This window comes from Calonectris borealis, chromosome 13 (genome assembly GCF_964195595.1).
Source record: "Calonectris borealis chromosome 13, bCalBor7.hap1.2, whole genome shotgun sequence".
Lineage (NCBI taxonomy): Eukaryota > Metazoa > Chordata > Aves > Procellariiformes > Procellariidae > Calonectris > Calonectris borealis.
Genome location: NC_134324.1, coordinates 11,290,304 through 11,316,191, shown reverse-complemented (window position 1 = coordinate 11,316,191; position 25,888 = coordinate 11,290,304). Strand labels below are relative to the sequence as shown.

The following is a 25,888-nucleotide window of genomic DNA, read 5'->3' as shown; positions in this document are numbered from 1 at the left end:
CTCAAAGATTTGCCTTTTCTGTCTTATGATTATGTCGACCATGAGGAGCTGGGCTGTAACTTTGTCCCTCTGATGTTAGCAGTCAGCATCACATCTTCCCGTGCAAGTGCGCTCTCTGTGCCCTGCAAAGTCACGCTGTTTTTTTTTCCTGACTCCGCATTGCTGCATGCTCGTGTCTACTTTGCTACTTGTTCTTCCTCTTGTGACTGCTTTTAACATCATGGGCTTTACCACCTTTCTTCTTGCCACTCTCCAGAATTCCTCCTAGTTCTAACTTAAGCTTTTCCAATTGTTCTATGTCTGAATATTACCCTACGTAGTTTTGGGGCTATGCTGTAGTTATACTATAACATGGTTTGTATCTGTTCTCTGACAAAATTCATGCATCTTGTCATCCTGTATCTTGTTCAAGACCCAGGCTACAGAGCTGTAAAGGAGTTCTTTCTGCCTCTATGTTTAAGAGAAAAGATATTTTAAAAATAGAAGTTGTGTTAGCTCCATGAGAACAGATCAGGAGAAAGGAGAGACCAGATTGTTTGGGTCTGGTGAAATAGAGAGGAAGGCAGGGAAGGGGGTATTACACACCACAGAACAGCTGCGTGAAGCCTCCTGAATTGGTTCTTGAGTAATTTCTGATACCCCACTGTGTCATTTAGCATAAGCAAGTCTGTTTGCCATGCTGTGGTGTGGTGTGGTGTGTGGAGGCTGTAGAGTTCCCAAAGGTCTGCTGTACCAAACTGCTGCGTCCCGCTGCTGCTGTTTGGCCTTAGAGTTTTGTAACCTCACAAGTAGTTGTGATTAACCTGCTGGCGTCCTGGTTATGGCTAGCAGTACTACTGGGCCTTGTTTTACTCCAACGATGTTCAGAAGAGTGGACAATTCATGCGCTGTGTTAAACTACTTTTCATTAACTTGCAAGTCTCTCTCATTTCCAGTTGCCATCTTTTAAATGGATTCCAGTGAATTTTCAGGATCTTTGGACCCCCTGTCCTTGCCTGACAAACCACTTATTGGTGATCTCCCTGCTGACATGGAATTTGGGGAAGATCTCCTGGGTTCCCAAACAGCTTCTACCCAGGAAGTTTCAGTTCTTCAGCCCCCCGACTGGGATCAGTCCAAGCAGATGACTGCAGATGAGGACTTGGACCTTCTAGTGAAAGCAGACAGCCTGTCTGAACTAAACAAATCAAATGACCTCGTTCTAGATAAACCTAGTGTCTTGGATATGCTGGAGAAACCTGATGTCTTAGATGACTTGGATAAAACTGCTAACTTGATGGAGCTAGATAAATCAGAGGGTCTGGATGGGCTGTATAAGGCACATCCTTCCCAGGATGTGGAGGATGGACCAGTGGACCCCTCTGCCCTCTCTAGAGAAGCCCTTGTTCCAGAAACATGGAAAGAAGGGGAAGATGCACCAAAAAATTATTCTGGGGACCTAAAGGAAGATGGTGCTGCTGCTATTCCTGCACTCTCTGATGACAACGCCCCTGAATCGCCCCGGCAGCCCGTTCCTGACTCTGGGGACCTCAGCAGTGCCCCAGCCACGGAAGAAATCACAGCACAATCCTCATGTCCGCCAATGGCCCCTTCCCAACCTAATATTAAACAGACAAAGAAGACAAGGTTGAAGGCACCAAGGAAAAACTCACCCATGCAGAGGGAAGGGCTGGCAGGGGAAGCAGAGGTGGAACTGAGCCCGGACAACAATACTGCAGCTTTGCCCCCTGAGCCCACGGAGGAAAACCAGGCAGAGGAAGGGGATGATAGTGGGAACAACTCGCTTAAAGAAAGTAGTGTACTGAAAGCACAGGAAGCCTCACCACCAGCAGGTAGGTTGTTATCTCCACAGAACTTGTCTTCCTTTTGCTCAGGAGGTCATTCTGCTGCACATTGCAGAAGCTGGAGTCTGTTTTGCACTCCAACTTTTCCCATCGTCTCCTGCTATGAAAATTGTCAATGCTACTGATGGGCTAGATTCAGGGACAGTGTCTTGTTTACAGGGAATAATGCTGTGGAAGCTGCTCCCTTGGTGCACACAAGCTCTGGTTTTCATAGCTTTAACTTTGATTTTCAATGCTCGTGTCAGCTAGGAGCTTCCTTCATAAAGCTGTGGCTGTGCATCAGCTTAGCTCACACTCTTCATCACTGGAGTCTTTGCGGGAACTGAGGGTCACCAGGAGAAGGTGTTTCCAATAGGCAAAGTCCCTCTGCCCTCTGCTGGCCATCCTCAGGAGATGCTCAGGTCAGAAGCAGTTGGAGACAACTGCCCAGCATGCCTCCGCCATGCAGGGTGGTCTCCCCCTTACAGGACTCCTCCCAAGCTGCGTGTTTGAATCTGTTAATTACAGGTGGTAGGTTTAGGAGCTTTCCTATGTCTGATCACCACCATGACTGTGCTTGTTAGCCAGGACTGTCTGAGGCTTCATGTGCAGACTGACCCAAAGGGTGGCTGCATCTGAAGAACACCTGTCCTCTTCTGTTGGAGAAAAGCAGGATGTTAGATGCAAGCTTCTTCTGTGCTTCTGTTCCAGGAGAAGGCCTATCTGGGAAGGGGAGCAAGCTGCCAACTGAGAAGGTGAGGATAATGCAGTCAAGTACGTATGCTACAGGAGCATGGAGGGTGGCTGGCTGTTGACAAACTCTGTGAGGGACATTGGCTGTCTCGTCACCCCTCTGGGAAGGAGTTTGCATGTCTCCTGTGATAGAGTGGTCTCTGTGCACTGCCACGGTGCTGTAATGTGGCTTCAATGTGTCTCTGTTACCCCCAGCTGGAATGTTATTCTCATAAACCTACTTCCCCTTCTCCCCCATCTTGTCAACTCTGGTCAGGTATCTGTGGACTTTTATCCATTTTCAGCCTAGTTATTGGGAGAGCAAATACCAGAAGTTGGAACTCCACCATGATCTGGGATATTTATCCATGGTTATCCTAGCAGATAGTTAGCCTAAGTATTTTCTGTATGTCTTCTAGGAGCAGAAAAGAAGTGAAAGAGCCAGAAGATCAGAAACTGCCAGGCCTGAAACTGTGAACTCCTCTGAGAGCAGTGAGTAACTAGGGTTGGCCTCTGCCTGTTATCAGCCAGAGAGCAGGTTCCAGACCCATTGTGGGCAGGTGGTTCATCGTGTGAGTACAGTGGGAACTCTGGAGCTTCTGTGCAGACTTTCCCCTTTCACAGGACAGGTCACTTCACCCCATGAGTCTTCATCCTGGGATACTTGCCTTGCTTTCTCAGGGCACTTAGGTTGAAGGAAGGGTTGTAGTATTTTTACAGTGGTGTGTGAACACCAAGCACCAAGTAATAGGATGAGACACTGGGATTGTTCCCAGGAAATCCATTTTCCATCTCCTCAGCCAGGAACTTTCTTCCTTTGTTTCTATGGCAGCAGGCTGTCTGAAGGAAGGTTGCATTTTGGGGATTTTCCTGCAGAAGCATGTGAAGTTTCTGTTCTTTGAGATGTTGAGTGTCACCCTGCCATTCCCTAGTATTTGTGTGTTGCTCCTTCATTGCCTGCCTGTGCTGAAAGCTGGTGATCCAGCTTGTTCCCTTTAAGGTCTACCGGTTCTTGGAGGGTTTTCTGCTGTAAATGTTCACACTTTGGGCTTCTGCTCAACCTTGGCAAATCATGAATTCCTAGAAAGGAATTGTACTTAAGCCCAGTTTGCTTAAAGAGCTCCTGACTCACCTCCAATTCCAACAGAATATCTTTTAAGGGTCCTTTTATTATTCTACCCAGACAGGTACAAAGCATGTTGAGGGACTCCAGAAAGGTGACCCCAGAAAGCCCCCGCATGTGTCTCATGGCAGAGGTTTCTGTCTCAATTCCTAATGAGGGATTTCTGTGCATCTTTCTCTGCCGCTCTGCAGTTCCGGTCTCTGACGAAGACTCTGATGCAATGGTGGATGATCCCAACGATGAGGATTTTGTTCCTTTTCGTACCCGACGCTCAACTCGCATGTCTTTACGCACTCAGATGGCTCAGCGAGCTGCCCGCTCTACTGTCACCAAGATGACTTGTGCTAACTGCCGGACCCCACTGCAGAAGGGCCAAACTGCCTACCAGCGTAAAGGGCTCCCTCAGCTCTTCTGCTCCAGCTCCTGTCTCACCACCTTCTCAAAAAAACCACCTGGCAAGAAGATATGCACCTTCTGTAAAAAGTGTGTGTTCATTCCCCTTTCCTCAATGCTCCCGTGCTTGTGACCCCATTCATCTGCCCCACAGCCCTACCTGCTAGTCCCCATCCCTGTGACCCTCGTTCACCCACATCACTCCTGCCCACTGCCAGCTGCTGCCCCATGTCTTCTTTCACACACCGCATATCCCATGTTCCCTACACCCCCTTCACATTATTGCCTTTCCCTGCCTGTCCCCAGACTCAATGCCCCATATCCCAGCCTCCTCTCAAAACAACCTGCCGCGTGCTCTGTCTTCAGGCACCACCCCTCTGGGCTGGGACAGAAGCTGCTGTGAGACTGTTCTTGCCACCCTTTTGGGACACCAGAAAGTCCCGTGCATTGCAGTGTGCCATCCTGTGCCTTTGTGACAGGACTGGTGTTTCCCTGCACTAACACATCCCCTCTTGATCCCCAGGGAGATCTGGAACACCAAGGACTCTGTGGTTGTCCAGATCGGTTCAGGCGGCTCTTTCCATGAGTTCTGCACCTCTGTCTGCCTCTCGCTCTATGAGGCACAGCAGCACAGACCAGCACCTCAGTCTGCAGATGCCTCAGACACCAGCCGCTGCAGCGTCTGCCACAAACCTGGCGAGGTAAACAAATCCCTTGTCCTTCCCATGACCTGGATGAGGTGCTTGTGACCTGCAGCACTTGGCCCTGCCTGGGACCATTGCAAGGTGTTTGCCAGGTTCTCCTGTAGTGTGAGGCCTCAGCCCCTAAGCTGGCTTGGGCTCACTCCCAGGTCCTTCCTTGTTACTGTGAACCAGCCCTTATTCCAGCAGAAGAAATAAGGCTTCTGCTTCTCCCCACCCTGAAGCTCATTGCTTCCTGCCACTCAGCTCTTCCAGTTGGAGAGAGGAGGCCAGCCTGAGTCCACACCAGCTTCCAGTATGGCACTTGCCCGAGTTTTAGTGTAACAGCCTGTTATCCCAAGGGCCATGGTAGTAGTGGTGCACACATGTCAGAAGGAGGCACGTAGTGGTTTGGGGGAGTGACAGCAATGATGTGTCTGCAGATCCAGCATGAGGTCAGCAATGGGAATGTGGTTCACCGCATCTGCAGCGACGCCTGCTTCACCAAATTCCGGGCCACCAAGGGGCTGAAAACCAACTGCTGTGACAACTGCGGACTTTACATATACAACAAGGGCTTGCCCTTGGAATACCTCTTCCACGAAGGCCAGCAAAAACGCTTCTGCAACTCTGCCTGTCTCAACAGTTACAAGAAGGTGTGTGGAGTCAGCTGCCTGAGGTGGGGGGTCTCCGTGGGCACACAGCTCCTTTGCTCCTTGTGGCACAGGGCACTTTTTGCAATAACAGGTGACTTGAATCCCCTTGGCCTTTTATTGCTGACAAAACATTTAAGATATTGCTGTGGAGGAAACTTTGAAGCAGGCAAACAGAATTTATTTATTCTGCGTGGGGCCCATCTTGGACCTGAGCACGGGTCAGGCACTCAATAAGCTGGACTGTGCAGCAACACTGGTATATGCAGTTAGCATGGGCTGGCTTCTTTTGGATGTCTCCCCAAAGCTTGGCTGGATATGTTCCTCTGTGGCATGAGCAGGCTTCACTTAACTGTCTTGATGGGATTGCCAAGCTCTTTATTCCTGCCAGGGTACCCTTGAAACAGGAAGGTGAGGTGCCAAAGGCGGCCTTTTTTGCTACCACCACCTGAACCTGCAGACTATGAGCCTGGCTCTGGCATCAGGCATTCCCTGCCGGAGAGCTGCCCTGTGGTGGATCCAGTAGTAGGGTGGTATATGAAGTTCAGACCTTGCTGGCTGTGATGGTCTCCCTCGCAGCTCTGTTCTGCTCTGTGTTTGCAGAAGAACACTCGGGTCTACCCGTGCATGTGGTGCAAGACGCTGTGCAAGAACTTTGACATGCTGCCCAACGTGGATCGCAGTGGCAAGATGGGCCTGTTCTGCTCCATTTGCTGCACTACCTCCCACAAAGTGAAGCAGTCAGGCTTGGTTGGTAAGAGCACCTATGTACAGGGAATCAGTCACCTCTCCACTCTTACTCCTTCCTTAGTACTATTTATTGCTTGTGGATGAGACTGGAAAGAAGGCATGTTGCTTGCCTGGGGAGGAGTCCAGTGAGACAAGTGGAAGATTTGGAGAGGGAGGATCCCTTCTGGCATGTAGACATCTTAATACTGAGGAGTAGTGTACATTGTTGTTCTTGAGAATGCAGGAAGCAGTACTGGGCTGGCATTGCCCTTTCCATTATATGGAGTACCAGGGTGTCCAGGAATGGGTACAGGAATGGGTATGGTCTCTGGTGCAAGTGTTGCAGCCTGTTTTGTCCAAATTCCTGTAGAGCGAGGGTCACTTCTTTGAACCACTCTGCTCTCCATCGGTGTTTAACGTTTCTGTCCTAGCAGAATCTGGTGCTCTTAGTTTCCTGGTGTTCTTGTCCCTTGCTTTTTGATAATAGCTTGACAGACTGAGGATGAGTGAGTAGCTTGCATGCCATCCTCAGAATCCAGTCCCACGTCCTGTGCTGCTGCCCTCACCGATTCCTGTCTGTTTCATCAGGTCCCCCTAGACCCTGCAGCTTCTGCAGAAAGAGTTTATCTGAACCCTGCTATTACAACAAGACAGACCGGGTTGTCTACCAGTTCTGCAGCCCCAGCTGCTGGACCAAATTCCAGGTACTGAAATATCCTTCATGCTGGGCTGGACCATAGAGCTCATGCTTCCTTTCACACTTAATAGAGGCTCCACCTTCCTCAAGCTCCTCAGAGAGGGTCCATAAGAAAGTCTCTGCTGGAGCATAAGAGTTGCAGTCACTGTAGTTCCCAATAACTCAAGTCTTGGCCCTATCTCCCCTTTCCTCCATTGGGATAAGACGGGCTGTAATTCATTCCTGTCTATCAGGTTATGCCCACCGGGAGTGCAGTGCAGAGCTGTGCTGCATGAGTGGTTTGGGATGTAGTGGCCTTATGAGGGCACAAGCAAAAGCACAAGTAAGCTACAAAGCACAGTGGGCACCTGCTAGTGGGGCGGAAAGAGGCAGAGCTGCCCTCTAAGCCAGGTGTCACCAAGGAACATAAGTCTTCTAGGATGTGTTGTCTAAAAATTTACAACCAGCAGGCCTGGACACCTCATGTTTAATAATCCTCAGAGGCTTGACTGGTGGTTTTTAATCTTCTGATGTTAAGTTTCAGCATAGATTAAATGTTTGTGGTATTCAAAGGCAACTAGAAGAATATTAGTTTTGCATAGTTGTCAAAAAACAAAGCAACAGCCAGGAGGACCTGGGAAACTTAGGCCAGGACATGCCTTAGGCAACTGGGAAAACTTAGCGAATCTAGAGGTAGAGTTAGTTACTGGCAGTTGCAGTTTGGTTTGGGGGTTTGTTTTTTTTCTTGTGTTTTTTGTGTTGGGGGGTTTTTGGGTGTTGTGGGTTTTTTTGTTTGGTTGGTTTTTAATAAATCCTTGATGTAATCCTTTGCTGAGATCACAAATGGTGTTGGTAGGGTAGCTGTAGAATTTTTACAGTTGTAGAATTCATAAGACTTGAATCATAGAATAGTTTGGGTTGGATGGGACCTTTAAAGGTCACCTAGTCCAACCCCCTTCCATGGGCAGGGACATCTTCAACTAGGTCAGGTTGCTCAGAGCCCCGTCCAGCCTGACCGTGAATGTTTCCAGGGATGGGGCATCTACCACCTCTCTGGGCAACCTGTGCCAGTGTTTCACCACCCTCATCGTAAAAAACTTCTTCCTTATATCTAGTCTAAATCTACCCTTTTTTAGTTTAAAACTATTCCCCCTTGTCCTGTTGCAACAGGCCCTACTGAAAAGTTTGTCCCCATCTTTCTTATAAGCCCCCTATAAGTATTGAAAGGCTGCAATAAGGTCTCCCCGAAGCCTTCTCTTCTCCAGGCTTAGCAACCTCAACTCTCTCAGCCTTTCTTCACAGGAGATGTGTTCCATCCCCCTGATCATTTTTGTGGCCCTCCTCTGGACCCACTCCAACAGGTTCATGTCTTTCTTGTGCTGAGGACTCCAGAGCTAGACGAAGTATCTCGACCTTGACCTGCTGGCCACACTTCTTTTTGGGCAGTCCAGGATACAGTTGGCCTTCTGGGCTGCGAGTGTACATTATCGGCTCATGTCTAGCTTTTCATCCACCAGTACCCCCAAGTCCTTCTCGGCAGGGCTGCTCTCAATCCCTTCATCCCCCAGCCTGTATTGATACCAGGGGTTGTCCCAACCCAGGTGTAGGACCTTGCACTTGGCATTGTTGAACCTCGTGAGGTTCACAGGGGCCCACTTCTCGAACTTGTCCAGGTCCCTCTGGATGGCATCCCGTCCCTCAGGCGTGTCAACTGCACCACTCAGCTGGGTGTCGTTTGCAAACTTGCTGAGGGTGCACTCGATCCCACTGTCTGTCATTGATGAAGATATTAAACAGTACTGGTCCCAATACAGACCCCTGCAGGACACCACTTGTCACTAATCTCCATCTGGACATTGAGCCATTGACCACTACCCTCTGGATGTGACCATTCAACCAATTCTTCATCCACCAAACAGTCCACCCATCAAATCCATATCTCTCCAATTTAGAGAGAAGGATATTGTGGGGGACCGTGTAAAAGGCCTTACAGAAGTCCAGATAGATGACATCTGTAGCTCTTCCCTTGTCCACTGATGTAGTCACTCCATCATAGAAGGCCACTGGGTTGGTCAGGCAAGACTTGACCTTGGTAAAGCCATGCTGGCTGTCTTGAATCACCTCCCTGTCCTCCATGTGCCTTAGCATAGCTTCTAGGAGCATCTGTTCCATGATCTTTCTAGGCAAAGAGATGAGGCTGACAAGTCAGTAGTTCCCAGGGTCCTCCTTTCTACCCTTTTTGAAAATGGGTGCAATGTTTCCCTTTTTCGAGGGACTTAACCTAATTCACCTAACTTGAATTACTGCCATGTAAAATCAGCATTGTAGTGTATGAGTAAACCCATGCATAACCTGGATTAGGAACTGTCTTGCTGGCAGATCTCAGGACACACTTGTCAAAGAAAAACCACTGAAGAGAGTGTTTCAAGATGGCTTTTTGGGGATCAGTATTAAGCCCAAGGAGTTCAACATCTTCATCAGTCATCTGGCAATAAAATCAAAGTAACCGTGATAAAATTTTGCAGATGAAACAAAATCTGGTGAAGTGTTAACTCATGCTGAGGTCAGGGCAGTCATAGAAAGCAAAGCAATTGGATTGCTTGACAAGACTGGTTCCTCCTAACAGTGTGCTTAAACTGTGCATAGTTCAGTGCAAGATCCTGTATCAGCTTTACTCAAGTAGTGTGGGGATGTAAGTCCTGGGAAGGTAAGGATTTTGAAAAGGCCCTGGGATTACAGCAGATAATCCATTCAGTATGAGCATCTCAGTTTATAACCACAGAGGGAAGGATTAATTAAGTTATTGCAAGTACAAGCAGAGGAACAGGGAGTTAAAGTTTGGGGACTAGGGAGCAAAAGAGCTACCTAGAATGTTGCACAGATAGGAAGGATGTTCATCCGATGTCCACTTTATTTTCAATGTTGAAGAAAAATTGGAAGTATACTGAAAAAAGACAGAAAAATTACATTTGGGCTTGAAAAATGCATGTGATGAGGCACTCGCAGAGCACCTTATCTGAGGTTGTCAGAAAGAAAACCAGGAAGATGACTTTATTAATAAATATATCCTTGTGGACAAGACACCAAGTGCTAAATGGCTGTTTAATCTAGCAGGGGAAGGTGGGATGAGAACGGCTGCTTGAATTCTGAAGTTGCTTTACCTTGAAAATAGAAGCACCTGTGCTTCAAGATCTTTTAGAGAAATTCTCAGAAGAGGTAGCGGAGCCCCTATCTCTTAATGTTTTCAAATCCAGAGGGGTGGCAACTTGAAAGCTTGCCTTCCTGAGAAGAACTGGACCCAGTACGCTGGAAGCAAAGTGAAATTGCGCTCAAGAATGCGCGCTCCTGGAGCTTGAGACATGATCTGGCAGACTGACTGTGAGTCACTGACAGTGGCAGCAAGCACAGGTCTGAGCAGAGGCAGGCAGACTGTTGTGAAAGGTGGAGGAGGCAGGAGGTGGTGGCAGTGTGAAGCGGGTGCTCACTGCCCTCTGTGTGCCTCTCCCTCCATGACGTGTCTCTGTCTCCTGCAGCGAACCAGCCCAGAAGGTGGGATCCATCTCAACTGCCATTACTGCCACAATCTTTTCAGCGGGAAGCCGGAGATCCTAGACTGGCAGGTGAGGACTTTCCCCAGGGAGATGTTGAGGCAGAGGCCAACCCTGGTGAGGACCGCAGGGCTCCTTCCTCTTCCTGCTCAAAGTAGAGCTCCTTCTACGCCAGTGCTCTGAATCCCTTAGCTGCAGAGACATGCCTGGAGACCGTGCGCTGAGTGCTGTGTTCCTGATGTTCAGCTGGATGTCAGAAGGGCAGGAGGAGACCACTTCTGCCAAACCCCATGCCAGGAGAGCTGGGGATTTGGTTCAGCCCTGTAGTCTTGCTTTTACTTCCCCAAGAAGTGTGGGGAGCTCCTGCCAGCCTGGCTGACCTGGTGGTGGTTTCTTTGGCAGGACAAGGTGTATCAGTTCTGCTGCAAGGACTGCTGCGAGGACTTCAAGCGGCTGCGCGGGGTGGTGTCTCAGTGTGAGCACTGCAAGCAGGAGAAGCTGCTGCATGAGAAGATCCGCTTCTCCGGAGTGGAGAAGAACTTCTGCAGCGAAGGTACTTGGGGAAGGCACGGGAGAGGCAGAGCCCCCATGCCAGCCCATGCTGGGGGAGGAGAAGAGAGCATGGAGAGGAACAGAGGGGATACTGTCTTAGCCAGGCCCTGGGGTGAGAGCCTTGCCATGCAGTGAAGGGAGGACTGTCGTGGGGATGGCTTGCTGTCCAGCCAGGCCCTAGGGCAAGATCTTTACCGTTCATTGTGTCCTTGGGGAGGGCTTTCTCACAGCTTTTCTCTCTCTGGGGGCTGGGGAGACAGCAGGTGGCAGCTCCGCTCCTCCTGTCATCATGCACTTCTACGCTCTTGCGTCTGGGCTGGCCTGACCTGGCCTTGCCCTGCCTGCTGGGTTCCTGCACACAGGAGGTTGGAGTCAGACTCTTCCTAGAAGCATGGAGGTGAGAGATGGCAAGTCCCCATGAGGTCCCATCTTATCCCAGCCCCAGGGGCCAGTGCTGGATTGTTCCCTACAGTGTGTTGCGTGTGCTCTGTTGTCTCCGCAGACCTGGATTCTGGTCATGTTGGGTCAGGGAGGCCCCCAGTTCATCCTGGGAAGGTTTCACTCCTATTGTTTCTCCGCAGGGTGTGTGCTTCTTTACAAACAGGATTTCACCAAGAACCTGGGCCTGTGCTGCATCACCTGCACCTACTGTTCTCAGACCTGCCAGCGGGCGGTCACCGAGCAGCTGGAGGGCAGCACCTGGGACTTCTGTAGTGAAGACTGCAAAAGCAAATACTTGCTCTGGTACTTCAAGGTCAGTATTGGTACTGGCAGCTTGTGCTAAGTGCTGTGGTGGGCACGGCACCCTGATAAGTGGGCATTGCACTGAGGAAGTTCGCACTGCTGGAGTCTGGCTGGCACTGCTGCGGAGAACCTGGCACTGCTGGAGTCCTGCCTGGCAATGACGGGACACTGCTACGGGGAAGCTCATGTAGCTGGAGTCCCCAGCTGATCCTGCCAGAGCACTGCACTGAGGAAGCTCACAGTGCTGGATCCGCGGCTAGTGCTGCTGTGAGAAGTTCGCACCGCTGGAGTCCCCGGCTGGCACTGGCAGGGCACTGCTGTGGGGAAGCTCACAGCACCTTGCTATGTGCACCTTTCACTGGAGAGTTGTGTTGCACTCGGAGGGGGTGTGGTTAGTTACTCGTTGTTTCTCTCCTGCTGATGCGGGCTTTAGGCAGCTCGGTGCCATGCCTGCAAGCGTCAGGGGAAGCTGCTGGAAACCATCCACTGGCGGGGGCAAATCAAACACTTCTGCAACCAGCAGTGTCTGCTGCGATTTTACAATCAACAGAACCAGCCCAACCTGGACACGCAGAAGGGGCCCGAGAGCCTGCTGAACAGTGAGTAGGAGGGAGGGAGGGGACCTGCATAGCTCAGTCCGAGAGGCGCAGGGAAGACTGAACAGCGAGGGGTGGAAGCTTCCGACCCGGGACTGGATGAGACGCTAGGGAACAATCCTGCACTGGCCCTTGGGGGGGAAAGGACGGAGTGGGACCAAATGGGGCTTCTCCATCTCTAACGTCTATGGTTCTATGACACACAGGGCCCAGACGGGAGGAGCCGGTGCCAGCGTGCTGCCTGTAGCTCACACTTTTAGCGAGGATACTCAGGGATTTAACATCCTCATGTTGCCAGCGGAGAGCTCGATTTACAGGGTTAGGGGACAGCGTGGTTTGGCATGATAATCCACCTGTAGCCCCACACCACCTCCGAGCTGTGACCTTCTCAGATCTCATAAGCTAATCAGGATTGGGCCAGGTCAGTGCTTGGATGGGAAACATTCAAGGAAAACACAGGGTGCTGCAGGAAGTGGTGCTGGTGATGCTTAGGTGAGCTCTCCTCAGCCAGAGCTGAACCTAGAACGATCTTGAGGGAGCGCTGAGCTGCTGGAGGCACTTTGTCTTGCGATGTTAGGTTGGAGTCCTACCACATACCCAAAGATCGCTGCAGCTTTGGGGAGTTGCCAATCCCGTGTCCCGGATAACCCCATTCTGCATCTGTGGAGTTCCAGCTGGAGAGGAGATTTTCACTGCCTGTTGCCCCATTTCCTATCATTAACTTGAGCCAGTTGCTTATGGAAGATTGCAAAGTGCTTTGGGGTCCCTCGGGATGGAAGGTGCTCCTAGTGACAGTGACAAGACATCGCTTGGCCCTTGGACACTCGCATAGTCTCATTCTGCTTGGTCTTTCATAGGCAGTGATCTTCTAGGTAATTTGTGTGATTTAGTTAAAATGCCTGCAGCTTATGGTGAGACTCACTTCGGTGCATCAAGCTTCGACAGATACCTGCATCGCAGGCTCAGGGCTTTGCTGCCCTCCCTGGGATTTCATGAGGTGTAAAACCCTGACTAGGGTGCGCCAAGGAGGGGAAACCAAGACAAGGACCTTCCTATGAGAGACCTCGTCCTCCATCTCCAGACTCTTCCTGGTTCCTCTTCTGATGCAGTGGGCTGACTGCAAGATGGGGATGCCCTGGATGTCAGTGCTGGTTAGACAGCAAAGCAGAGCTGCTCTGCCGGAAGCAGCAGGTTCCCCCAGCCAGGGAGTCCCACCCTGCCCTCCAAAAGCTGCGCTCCGTAAAAGGCCATGTGAGGCAACGGCTCAAGTGGCAGCACACTGGAGTGACCTGGATAAGGAACTATTGGTTTCTGCTGGCATGGGGGTGCCCAGGGGGAGTCTGCTTGATGGGGCATAGTGTCCTGCTGCCCAGGGGAGGAAGAGGTGTTAAACTTGCTGGTTCCTGTAGCTCACCAGGTGATTCTACAGCCCTAGCCATGCTGTTCCATTTGTCCTCTGCTTTCAAGGCGTCTCGCTTGTGAGGGACCAGTAACACTGCTTTTGGGACACAGGCACAGTGAGCAAGCTTTGCCTGCAGGGGGAAGGATGCTTCATACCATTTAGCCATTGTCTCCTTGGAGCCATGGACCACAAGACTGAGAAGTACCTTCTCCACCACCAACAACCACGAGAGTCTGAGTGCCCCCCTCCACCATGTCTCTGGAGGCCCCCAAGAACTTTGCTGTTTGGCATGTGGGGTGTCACCCTTCACCGTGCCACAGCTGCCTCTCTGTGCACCCTGTGAGGCAGAGAATTCTGAGGGCAGCCAAGGAAAAGCCCATCAGCAGTGGTGAGTGCTCGGCTGAGCACAAGCTCCGGGCTGCCCCAGCAGCTGCCATGCTTGATGAATGCTGCTGGTGGCACTGGGTCCTCTATGTGTTCTGACACACCCATCCCCTGCCAGTTGTGGGATAGCTGTGGACGTCCTTGTCCCAGGACCATGGCATACTGCTCAGCTTGCAAAGGAAGGGTGGTGGAGCCAGGGCCTGCCGTGTGCTTACAGAGAGAGCTTTCCAACGCAGCGTGCTGTGCAGGGGATTTTGGGAGGAGCAGCTTGTCAGTGCATGGTGAGGAGCAGCTTCTGCCTGGTCCAGCCAGGGTCTCCTGTGGACCTGGCAGCTGTGTTACCAGCTCACAAGGGACTACCTGGATTTCAGGCCCATCTTGGGCAGAGCTGCTGACTACTTGCTTCTTCTCTTGCAGCCAGTGGGTGCCTAAAACAATTCATTCCTGTGACCCAGTGGCTGTTGCCAAGCTGGTGATCCTGAGAGTGCTTGCTGACGATAAAAGTGGCCATTCCTTTGCTGGGAACAGTCTGTGTAATAAGGGATTGAGGAGCTTCTACCACAGAACTGTGCCCAAAGACTTCCAAGGGGAACTGCCTCTGCACAGGGCTGTCCAGCTGGAGAGGGTAGAGGGCCAGAAGTCACGGTTGGTGCAGGCAATGCCTTCACAGCTCCTTGCTGGTGTTGGAATGAGAGTAAAGAACAAGCTGCAGCTTTCCTGGAAGCCTGGACATGTAGCACATGGAGCTTTGTGGCAGGAGGATCTTGTTTCCCTTAGTTCTAAATCATTGGCCTGTGGGGCAATCAACTTTGCTTTTGATTCTGCTGCAGCAGAAACTCTGCTCATACTCCATAGCTTGTCTTCTCTTATTCAAGGCATTGATGTCTCCCACCTGCTGCCCATCCACTTGGATCTGGTCAGAGGGAGTTCCTGGACCCGTTGAGACCGTTGCAGATCCTATGGCTGAATGCTCAGCCACAGGTTAGGGAGCTTCCGCCAACTGGAACTTACCTGTCCCCCTGTGGTGGTCAGCAAGTGGACCTTGCTGGGCCTCCAATTGCTCAAGAGCTGTCCTGTGTTTCCTCGGGACAGAGGAAATCTGCACAGTGCGAATGCCCATGTGTTGGTCCTTTGGGAGTCTGGGTCTTTCCTGGAGAGCCTATTGGTATGTAGGAGGTGCAAATGGACCCACCACTTCCTTTGGGTGCTGAGAACTTCTGCTTTCCTTGCAGGTGTCTTCTTCATGCATGGCCCACGGTTAGTCAGTGCTGTAGAAGGCAGTTTTTTTACCAGCCACATGGGTAACCAGGGCTCACAGGAGACTTGGATGAAGGTGCTATTGTAGCTCATCAGCCTTTGAGATGGGTGCAGGTTCTCTGCAGAGCAAATGAGCTGGAATTGTCGTCCAAGCCAGGATGATATTGTTACCACCTGAGACTAGTGTCTGCCACATGCACCTCTTACCTGCAGGTGATCCCCTTTTTCTTTAGGGGAATGTACTGCATCCCTAGGGCTGGGGCAAAGCTGTCTCAATGCTTTCTAGGATATCTCGTAACACTACTACTAGCTCTGTTGCCTTCTTCCTAGGGATCTCGAAGCACTTTGCCAAGATATTTAGAGCAGGGAGATGGAGGCACAGGGAGGGGCCATGGCTCGGTACAGCAAGCCAATAGGCAGAGCTGGGAATAGAGCCCTGGATTCCTCTCTCTACAAGGGGCTGGGATTTCTCCTGACCTGCTGTGATGGGGATGGGGTGGACTGCAAGGGAGCACAAAATGACATGGGAATGACTTGATTTTGGAGTTGTAGTGTCTTCTGAGCTGCTAGGGCTAGAGATTGTGGAAACATTAACTGTTCCTGGAGTGGCCAGGAGCAGTTTCTGGGGAGCCTGTCCCTGCCCTCTGGCTGCTGCCACCTCCAGTCCCAGCAGTGGGACCTGTTGGCCCAGGAGCTCTTGAACTTAGAGTCGTTGCATTCTCTTACAGGTCAGACTTCAGAGCCAAAACCACCTGCCCCTTCCCCACAGAAGGCAGAGACTAACATGGTAAGGCCTGCTGGAGGTAGGAGTTTGCAAGATAGCACAAAGGGGCTGTCCCCAAAAGAGGACAGATCTGCCATTGCTCAGGGAGATTTCATTCTTCTACAACCAGTGCGTTTTAAAATGTCTGGGTAGTGGGAGCTGATAAGAGCTGCTGGGGAGGGCAGCATCAGCATATCTCTTGCAAGGGTGAAGAATAACCATTTCCCAGCAATCGATGATGAGCTCCAGAATGGCCTGCCACTGTGGCACTGGCTCCTCTTTGCACGGTGCTCCCCTGTACCTGGGTATAGTCACTGTCCCACTGTGCCCCTCGCTGCCTTGCGGGGCAGGAGCAACCAGTGCCAGACTCCCTGCTGGCTGCTGCAGAGATGCCACACAGACTTGCTGCCTGCCAGGAGCAGCTTGGCTGTCCTTTGTCGGGGTCTGACCGCGGGAGCGATCACACGTGTGTGTGTGTTGGGGACTGCCAGGCTCCAGGAGGTGCTTTAGGAGTCTTTCCAGCTGTAGGCGTCGTTGGGAAGAGGTGGTGCTGCCTTAGGTGGACACCAATCTCTTGCTTTCTGCATTTCCTCAGCTGTCAGCAAAGACCTCCTCAGCCCAGATGTCTCCAGCTGCGCCGCCTCCCCCGCCCCCTCCGGTTCCAGCCACCCCTCGGAAAAACAAAGCTGCCATGTGTAAACCACTGATGCAAAACCGGGGCGTTTCCTGCAAGATAGAAATGAAGTCCAAAGGATGTCAGACAGGTAGGAAAACAAGACATAACTGCAGGATTACAGGGGCGTTTTGGAAAGGCAAGTGGCACGTCCCTGCTCCAGACTAAACGTGAATCCAGCTTGAAATGCTGTACAGAGTGGCTGGGTGTTTGGCACCGTGCTAAGGAGTCTCAGGGCAGTGCAGGGCACACATGGCAGGGCTGGAGGTTGGGAGCCCATTTCCATCAGCAGCAAAAGGAGAGATGCAGAGAGCACTGCAGCATGATCCCACCTCTTGTGGGACAGCTCCTGTTCCTCTGGAGATCGTTAGAGGACCGCCTGCTCAGCAGGTTCCACTGTGTAGCTCCTGTTGAGCATGTGTATGTGGTCTCCAGCATATGCAAGGCAACTAGATCTCTCAGCAGGGTCGTGTAAGAGCAGGGCTTGCACCTCTGGCTAAGGCAAGCCTCTCTTGTTGCAGGGCTGTTTGGCTTGCTGCTGCTCCAGCTCTGCCCATGAGTCACAGAAGCTGGTGGCTGGAAGTGCCGTGGTGTTGGATGGCAGGGGGCATGGCAGTGTGCAGTAGGGCTGCTGGGTGGAGGAGCTGCTGGGAGCAGGCTCACTGACCTACTTTTGCTCTTGTCAGAGGCTGACTGGAAGCCCCAGGTGATTGTGTTGCCAATCCCCGTCCCGATCTTCGTGCCTGTGCCTATGCATATGTACTGCCAGAAAGTACCTGTGCCTTTCTCCATGCCTGTCCCGGTAAGCGACATACTCCACCCGCTCGTGTTCTCTTACTGTCTTGATCCTGCCTTGCTGCAGCCTCCCTGCTTCTTTGTTCATCCTCTTCTCCTGCCCCTGCTTTTACATCAGTCGGCTGAGTGTCAGTTTTCTGCCTGGTATGCTGCTGTCGACAGGTGCCTGTGCCAATGTTCCTGCCCACCACGCTGGAGAGCACAGATAAGATTGTGGAGACCATTGAGGAGCTGAAGGTGAAGATCCCCTCCAATCCCCTGGAGGCTGACATCCTGGCCATGGCCGAGATGATTGCAGAGGCTGAGGAACTGGATAAGGCCTCCTCAGACCTGTGCGGTAGGTTCTGCCACGGCTTGATCTGGCCCAACCGCCGGGATCATGTGGGGTTTACTGGCTCTTGGAGCTAGAGCATCTGTCTGGATTGCAGCTCCCCCAAAGCCTTTGAAAAGGGAGCAGGGAAGAGCAAGTCCTCAACTTCCGCTGAGGAGGTACCAGGAGGGAATAGCTGCAGCAGGGAGCAGTGTCTGCCACTGTCCCTTTTGGGAGTGCTAGTCTTGTGGCACTTGTGGCACAGTGCAGCACTGTTAGTTTATTCAGGTGGCTGTTCAGGCTCTTACCTAAAGCAGCTTCCCAGCCAGAAGACTAGCAGTCCTGACCTCGCAGGTCTTTTTACTTGGGGGCTGCATTCCTCAAGGCTAAGTGACTAGGGCTGTGGCTGGGGAGAGGACAAACATCCAACATCTTGCTGTCCAGGGAAAGCTGGGCAGTGCAGATGTTGTGGGGCTGCTGTGAGCATAGGACTGCTGCAGGAAGCCTGACTTCATTTTCCAGCTATCACAAGGAAAACAGATGAAGGACTTTCTTGAAAGTTGGGTTTATGATCTCCTTTTGCATTGCAGACCTGGTGAGTAACCAGAGTGCAGAGGGTCTCCTGGAGGACTGTGATCTCTTTGGACCGGCACGGGACGATGTGTTGGCTATGGCTGTCAAGATGGCAAATGTCCTCGATGAGCCGGGCCAGGACCTGGAGGCTGACTTCCCTAAGAGTAAGAGCTGGGTGAAGCAGGCATGCAGCGCTGCTCATGCTGCAGCAGGGTCCTCCCGCTGCCCTTGGCTGACCATTGCCAGCAGCATTAAGAGCTGTGTGAACTTACCTCCCCATGCCCTCTGACTGACCAGGCTTGAGTCCAGAAACTGAGAGTCTTGCAGATGACTGCTCACAGCAGGGGTGAGGAGACCACCACTTTTGAAGGAGTGTGTGTTTGTCTAGACTAACTGACCTGTTGTGAACATAGGTCTGCAGAGAAGGGGAATGAGAAGCTGATTTTAACAGCACAAAAAGCAGGGCAGCAGCACTGGTATGCTTATGGATGATGATTCCAGAGGATCCAGCAAGGCAAGAGAGAGACCTGGACAGGGCATGACATCCTGGGAGACAGCAGAATTGCTGAGTGTCCATTAGTGGGCAGAAGGTGGAAGAAGAGGCAGGAACTTGCATGAGCATAGCAGTGCTGAAGCAAGATGCTAGCAGCAAAGGACAGAGAATTGGGGTGCATGTGCCAGGCTGTCCCCAGTGGTGGCCTGGCACAAGGGGATGAGGAATGTTCCTCAGGTTTGAAAAACAAACAAACAAAAAACTGTCAGAGGGGAGAATGTGGGGGTCTAGTTAGTCTAAGAAAGCTTAGCCAGAGCTGTATTTCCTTTGTTGGGCTGTGGCTCAAAGTTCATGCCAGGCAGTGGTGGAGGGTGTGAAGCATTGGGTTGCATGTTCCTTCTTCATCTTGCTGTAAGAACCAGGCCGGGGGACAGGATGAGAAGTCTCAGCTGAGCCCCTCTGCCTGTGTTTCCTTTCAGACCCTCTAGACATCAACCCCAGTGTGGACTTCCTCTTTGACTGTGGACTGGTAGGACCAGATGATGTGTCCACAGAGCAAGATCTGCCTCGTGCTGTCCGAAAGGTGAGCTCTCTGTGGGTAGTGCCTGCTTAAAGCTCTTTGGGTTTGGAGTGGGAGCTGCTGTCTGGGACGTACGAGGTGAAGCGTGCCAGAGGCTTTGATGTGCTGGGGAGGTTGTGCCCTCTCCCTTCAGGGCATGCCTGGCCTGTGTGCCTCTCCTTGAATGAAAATACTTGCCTGTCACTTCGGAGGAGCTTTGATGCTACAGATCATGTGAGAGCTGGCCTCTTTCCTGCCTGTGGTCCTCGTAACTAATGGGCCTTGTTGGCTTGGCTGTCAGCAGAAGGATGCCTGTTGGCATGCACACAGGCGTGCTGGGAGGGAGCTGGCAGTCAGCAAGTCTGAGGGGTGGCCAGGGCTCTTGCATCTGTCCCAGGTAGGTGCCCAGTCTCACAGTACATCTCTCTGCAGGGGCAGAAGCGTCTGGTGCTCTCTGAAAGCTGTTCTCGGGACTCAATGAGCAGCCAGCCCAGCTGCACAGTGCTGAACTACTCATACGGTGTGAATGCCTGGAAGTCCTGGGTGCAAGCCAAGTATGCAGGGGGAGAGACCAGTAAGGGAGAGGAGCTACGCTTTGGCCGTAAGTGCCCTGTCTGTATGGGGTGGAGTGGCAGAAACCTCCCAGAAGCTGGGTCCCAGGGTGTTGAGGTGCTCCTGGCCTTGCAGGCTATTGTCTGAGGCTGCTGTGCTTGTCTCCACAGCCAAGCCCATGAGGATCAAGGAAGACATCTTGGCCTGCACAGCAGCTGAGCTCAACTATGGCCTGGCCCAGTTTGTCAAGGAGATAACACGGCCCAATGGGGAGCGCTATGAACCGGACAGCATCTATTACCTCTGCCTTGGCATCCAGCAGGTAAGGGAGGGCTTTCTGCCCTCAAGTCTTCAGCCTGGGGGTCAGATCTGGTGAGGGGAGCTCGCACCCTTTATTCTGCCTCCTGGGGACCCAGAGAGGCTCACTGGACTCTCCTTCAGTGCCTCACCCCAGGACAGCAGCCCACCTGGTTCAGTCTTTGTTCCCAAGCCCAGCAGGTAGGGTGGCAGCTATTCCCCAGCCTTGCACCCTTCTTGCACATCCTTGAGGAGGGCTGGGAGATCTCCCCAAACTCAGTCCCTTCTTCAGCACCAAGTCTGCTTTTTCATGCCCCAGGGTCTTCCTCACAGCTCTCAGAAGTGGCTGGTTTTAGGAGTCCGCCCCGCAGCTCTGGTTGTACAAGGAGGGGCGCTCTGCATGTGTGCCCTGGGCTCTCTGGGGAGGGTTTGCATTCCAGGTGCTGCCATGTCTCTCTTGACTGTGTGTTCTGTCCTTTCTAGTACCTGCTCGAGAACAATCGTATGGTGAATATATTTACAGACCTTTACTACCTGACCTTTGTGCAGGAGCTGAACAAGTCCCTGAGCGGCTGGCAACCCACAATCTTACCAAATAGTATGTGTCTCCAGAGTACCTTCAGTCACCACATGTACCCAGTTTGTGCTTCTAGCCTTGGCTGCTCCGATCTGATTGTGCTCCCCCGGTCTCAACCCCCTTTCTTGGCATAGGCAGCACTGTCCCACTGTGTCTTGGGGTCGTACCGACCCATACTGACAGCAGAGCCAGCCCGGTTTATGCCTCAGCAGCTTCTGTTGCCCAGAGTCAGGGTAGCTGCGAGCAGAGCACAGCTGCTTTGTGTTCTGGGACAGTTTGAATCTTTACAACACTTCACAGTGATGTTTCCACCCTTCGGCAAAGAGGATACCAAGCCAGGAGGCACACTGGCCCATGCCTTTGTATTCCCAGCACATGGGCAAGCCCTGCACATTGTGCAAAGTGTTGGCCAGGGTTGCTGTGCTGCTGCCTTGTGAGCAGACTAACTTAGAGCTCTGCAGAGGCTTTTCATGATGCTGTGATCTGGGCTGCCTTCCTTCTGTGTCTTGTCAGTAGTTAGTTCATAGATCCAGCCTCACCTCTGCGTATTGGCTGTCCCATGCAGAGGCATTTGGCTCCAGACCTGTGTGTCTAGGCAGGAGCTGGCCATGTCTGTCCTGCCTGCTGCTTTTCCTTCATCTCACGCTAAGCGTGGTGGAGCACTGACCTGGAGTACCAGGTGGCTATCTATAGGGATGAGCGGTTAGAATTGATTTGGGTTCTGGCCTGTGGTTTGGCTGCACTCTGGGGTGGCTCATGGCTGGGCAAAGCCAGCATGTAGCTCTGCTGGTGGCTCTGAAGAAGTAACCTCGTGGAAAAAGGGATCTTGTGAAGCATCAGTCTTTCGCAGTGAGCTTGCCTGGGCAGGGTGACGGGATTGCTACAAGGCCACTGTTGATGTACCTGGTTCTTCCTCTGTGCGTTGCAGACACAGTTTTCTCACGTGTCGAGGAGGAGCACCTCTGGGAGTGCAAGCAGCTGGGCGTTTACTCACCCTTTGTGCTCCTCAACACCCTCATGTTCTTCAACACCAAGTTCTTCGGGCTGCAGACAGCAGAGGAACACATGCAGCTCTCCTTCACCAATGTTGTACGTCAGTCCCGCAAGTGCACCACGGCCCGTGGCATGACAAAGGTGGTGAGCATCCGCTACTACGCTCCTGCCAAGCAGAAGAAAGGCAGAGGTAAGGTCTGACAGAGCATCTCTCTGTCCATCCCCCTGCCTCCCCTATCGGGTCCCTGCCATGATCCTGCTTTCTCCCCTTCTGCAGATGGTGGCTCTGGAAAGCGGAAGCGTGAGGAGGATGTACCAATGCTGGAGCAGCGGGAGAACAGGATGAACCCACTTCGATGCCCGGTCAAGTTCTATGAGTTTTATCTCTCCAAATGGTGAGGCTTTCTCTGGAGAAGGGGCGTGTGCCATTTTCGAACCACCTCTCAGTTTTGATGGGACCCTATGGAGTGGCTGCTGCTCTCCAAACATTTGTACTTGAGTGAGAAGCCTTGCCCAGGGTCTGCGCTGCTTGTATAGACCATGGTTGAGACAATGCTTCTCTCTGGCCTTTTCCACTACTTGCCTCTCTCCAGACAGGCAGGAGTGTGCAGTATGAGTCCTGGTGCTTGGCTGTTTAGGGGCTTTGGTCCTGAGCAAGGAGCTGCAGACTCAGTTTGTGTCCTCATCCTGCCAAAGGATGAGAGTCTGTGACAAGCCTTAATAACCATGAGGGGCAGGCCAGGCTTTCTGAGCCCCTGGAGCTGATCCCAGGGCTCACCTTCCTCTCTCTTTACAGTCCCGAGAGTCTGCGGAACCGCAACGATGTCTTCTACCTGCAGCCCGAACGGTCGTGCATCGCCGAATCGCCGCTCTGGTACTCGGTCATCCCCATGGATCGGAGCATGCTGGAGAGCATGCTGAACCGCATCCTGGCCGTGAGGGAGATCTACGAGGAGCACAGTCGGCTCAGTGGCCTGGAGGACGACATGGACTAAGAGTGACGTGCTGCCAGGCTGGCTGTGCTCCAGCCCTGGATGCCTCATCCCCCTGCCTCCCACTGCAGGGTGGGGGCCGTGCAGCGTGGGAGGGGACGGTGCTGCGGCGGTGCTGCGGCGGTGCTGTCCCTTCATCGTTACTGGACTTGGACATCCCATCCTGCTCGTTACAGGCCTCTCTTATGTACGTGGCTCCCGTGCTCAGCCCTGCCTCCTGTCCCGGCTGCTGGGTGAGCAGTCTTCCCTGCGGCCAGTCCCCACAGCACAGGGGTGGCAGAGCCCCCGGGGTAGTTCCCCTTGCCCAGCCCTATCCCCCCTACCCCCAGCCCTGACACTACCCCACTCTCCCCCTGCCCCGGGGCAGGAACCGCACAATATGGCAGAGTGCTATCTGGGACCAGCAGCCCCGAGGCTTTTAATTCCCCCTTCCTTTAGCATCCCCTTGTGAGGCTGCGGGTGGCACAGCAGGAACGGTAGCTCTGCTGCTGCCACAGGATGGGGTTTTCAAGCCAGTGGGGAAGGACCCCCGGCAGCCTGAGAGCTGTTGGGTGAGGGGGCTTGTTCCCAGGGGCGGGAAAGGTTTGGGCTGACTTCAGGGAGCGGAGGGAGCTGGCTCTGGAACATGAGGGCAGAGACCTGACCTTGCCACAGGGACGCCTCCCTCAATTTTGTCAATGTTTTCTGAGTTGACGGAAAACTGATGGAGAAGGGTCTGTGCCAGTGCTGCCCCTTTCTCCCCACTGTCCCCTGTCCTGGCGTAATCCCCCTCCCTCATGCAAGGTGCCATCAGTGGGTCCCTTTGCTCTGGCTGGGGGCTCGGGCAGCCACTGGCAAAAGGCCTCCCCCTCCCTCCCAAAGCAGTGGGGTGCCAGTGCCCTGCCCGGGGCGAGCCTGCCTCCAGCTGTGCTGCTCCCTGCTGCCTCCTGCCCCTCCTCGTGTTCTGATCGGTTTTCTTGAGCTGTACATGGGTCTCCTGTTGAGCCTGTATATATTGTTCTGGGCCCTGGCCTGGGGCCATCTGTTCTCTGTGTCCATGTGGAGAGTGAGCCGCTCACCAGTCTTGTTGTAGTGATGCCAGGGCAGTAGGACTAACCCTGTGTCTCTGGAAACCATTCATTTCAAATAAAGATGCAGAAAACTTTTGGCAGCCCCTGCTTTTCACCCCCAGGCAGGGTGGGCACTGCAGGAGAGCAGGACCAGTGTCCCACTGCTGTCCATCCCTGCCTGCCTGTGCTGCCTGCATTTCCTACCTTGTCTGTCCCCTGGTGCGCTGCCAGCTTTGGTGTGCTGGGATGGTCCCTGACTCCGTGCCTGCTTGTGCCAGCCTGGCATGCCCTGCCTGTCCCTGCCCTGCTTCTCCGTGACCATCCCTTGCCCACCTGCAGCCCAGCCCAACCCACCCCAGTGGTGACCCTGCCCTGGCCACATGGTGTGTCCACGGAACAGACCAGTCGGAGAGTGATGACGCGGTGCCCATGGGCAGAGCAGTAGTCAAGTGAGGTGCAGTGGGTGTTTATTTGCTCCCCCAGGGCTGACAGGCCCCTGCCCCAGCCCAGCTCTACTTTCAGCCCTGCTGCTCTCAGGAGCACAGAGAGTGGCTGAGCCGTGTTCTCGGGCCCCTGCCTATCTCTCATGCTGGTCGTGGGGTCCATGCTAGAGCCTGGAAGGGCCCGGAGACAGAACCACAACTGTGGCTGCCCGTGCATTACCCATCCCTGTGCATCCCAGCAGGCCATGTTCACACTGCCAGGTCTGCTGCTCGCGCCTTCCCATGGGACCCACTGGCCACCCCCAGCCATGCACCTGCCTTCCCCAGGGGTCCCAAGTCACGGGGGGATTTGCCAGCAGGCACGGGGCTGCCACTGCCGGGCAGGGTGATGCGGGTGCTGCGGGGTCCCGCAGGGCCACCAGGACTGGGCAGGGTGTGGGACTTGGGGCTTGGCCCCTGCCGACACTTGGTGAGACCCAGGTGGTAGATCTCCACCAGGTTGAGCAGCAGGGACACGCAGGCCACCCCCAGCATGAAGAGGATGAAGATGGTCTTCTCGGTGGGCCGGGAGATGTAGCAGTTGACAGTGTTGGGGCAGGGCCAGCGGCTGCAGGTGTAGAGGGGCTTCAGCTGGAACCCGTACAAGGCGTACTGGCCCACAATGAAGCCCACTTCCAAGAGAGCCTTGAAGACGACGTTGCAGATGTACGTCCTCAGGATGGCCCCCCGCATGCAGACCTGTCCCCGCATGTCCCCCACAGGGAGCCGGGGCTGCCTGGGGCGCTGCCGCTTGGCCCCACTGCCAGCCCGAGCTGCCGCTTGCTGCTGCGCCTTCTCCTCCAGATGCACCAGGTGCAGGATGTGGCCCAGGTACACGAGGCTGGGGGTAGAGACGAAGATGATCTGCAGGACCCAGAAGCGGAGGTGGGAGATGGGGAAGGTGCTGTCGTAGCAGGCGTTCTGGCAGCCGGGCTGCTGTGTGTCGCAGGAGAAGCCAGACAGCTCGTCGCCCCAGACCCGCTCAGCGGCCGCCCCCAGCACCAGGATGCGGAAGACAAAGAGGACGGTGAGCCAGACCTTCCCCACCACTGTGGAGTGCTCCTGGGCGCTCTCCAGCAGCCGCCCCAGCAGGCTCCAGTCCCCCATGGCACGCGCTGCGGTGTCCTGCAAGACAGCTGCCCTCCAGACACAGCCACCCCACAACCCACTGCCACCCCATCCCCCAGCCGGGTGGACATGCGGGGACCCAACCTGGGGCTGTCCCTGGAGTGTCCCCACCCTGCGTCCCATGGGACCCCCTAACCTGTTGTGGGAAGGGCAGTGAGAGCAAAGACCTCCAGCAGAAAGCAGCCCCACCATGCTGAGAGCACTGTTTGGAACACCGCAGTGGCAATCCAGCATGGGGACCCCTCACCGTTTGTGGGCGCGTGGGGTAGAGCCCGGTGTCCTGCACTGTTGGCCCCCCTCGGCGGGTGGTGTGGGATGCTGCGAGGCCCCTTCCCGGCTGGTGCCTGGCTCCTCAGCAGG

General features: G+C 53.5%; 2 protein-coding genes across 6 annotated transcripts in view; one reads left to right on the top strand and one right to left on the bottom strand.

The window, feature by feature from the left end:
- Positions 1-24,013, top strand: part of ZMYM3 (zinc finger MYM-type containing 3) — a 32,962-nt gene extending 8,949 nt beyond the window's left edge. For 3 of the 5 annotated variants that reach the window (XM_075162142.1, XM_075162143.1, XM_075162144.1), the window contains exons 2-25: positions 936-1,832; positions 2,535-2,578; positions 2,975-3,047; positions 3,870-4,161; positions 4,595-4,772; positions 5,195-5,407; positions 6,008-6,158; positions 6,722-6,837; positions 10,343-10,429; positions 10,760-10,910; positions 11,491-11,663; positions 12,087-12,252; positions 16,021-16,079; positions 16,651-16,819; positions 17,415-17,530; positions 17,686-17,860; positions 18,424-18,570; positions 19,379-19,482; positions 19,891-20,059; positions 20,181-20,332; positions 20,791-20,905; positions 21,813-22,067; positions 22,155-22,272; positions 22,674-24,013. In XM_075162142.1, coding sequence (XP_075018243.1) covers positions 950-1,832; positions 2,535-2,578; positions 2,975-3,047; positions 3,870-4,161; positions 4,595-4,772; positions 5,195-5,407; positions 6,008-6,158; positions 6,722-6,837; positions 10,343-10,429; positions 10,760-10,910; positions 11,491-11,663; positions 12,087-12,252; positions 16,021-16,079; positions 16,651-16,819; positions 17,415-17,530; positions 17,686-17,860; positions 18,424-18,570; positions 19,379-19,482; positions 19,891-20,059; positions 20,181-20,332; positions 20,791-20,905; positions 21,813-22,067; positions 22,155-22,272; positions 22,674-22,872 — 4,305 coding nt within the window. In that variant the 5' untranslated portion in view covers positions 936-949 and the 3' untranslated portion in view covers positions 22,873-24,013. The remainder of the gene's footprint in view (positions 1-935; positions 1,833-2,534; positions 2,579-2,974; positions 3,048-3,869; positions 4,162-4,594; positions 4,773-5,194; positions 5,408-6,007; positions 6,159-6,721; positions 6,838-10,342; positions 10,430-10,759; positions 10,911-11,490; positions 11,664-12,086; positions 12,253-16,020; positions 16,080-16,650; positions 16,820-17,414; positions 17,531-17,685; positions 17,861-18,423; positions 18,571-19,378; positions 19,483-19,890; positions 20,060-20,180; positions 20,333-20,790; positions 20,906-21,812; positions 22,068-22,154; positions 22,273-22,673) is intronic. The other 2 variants (XR_012675554.1, XM_075162145.1) reach the window with 2 other exon arrangements.
- A 377-nt stretch (positions 24,014-24,390) lies between these two features.
- Positions 24,391-25,570, bottom strand: LOC142087677 (gap junction alpha-3 protein-like). Its single transcript, XM_075162159.1, has one exon. It carries the CDS (start codon positions 25,505-25,507, stop codon positions 24,611-24,613), a length of 897 nt encoding a protein of 298 aa, XP_075018260.1. The 5' UTR covers positions 25,508-25,570; the 3' UTR covers positions 24,391-24,610.
- Between the last annotated feature and the right edge of the window lie 318 nt (positions 25,571-25,888).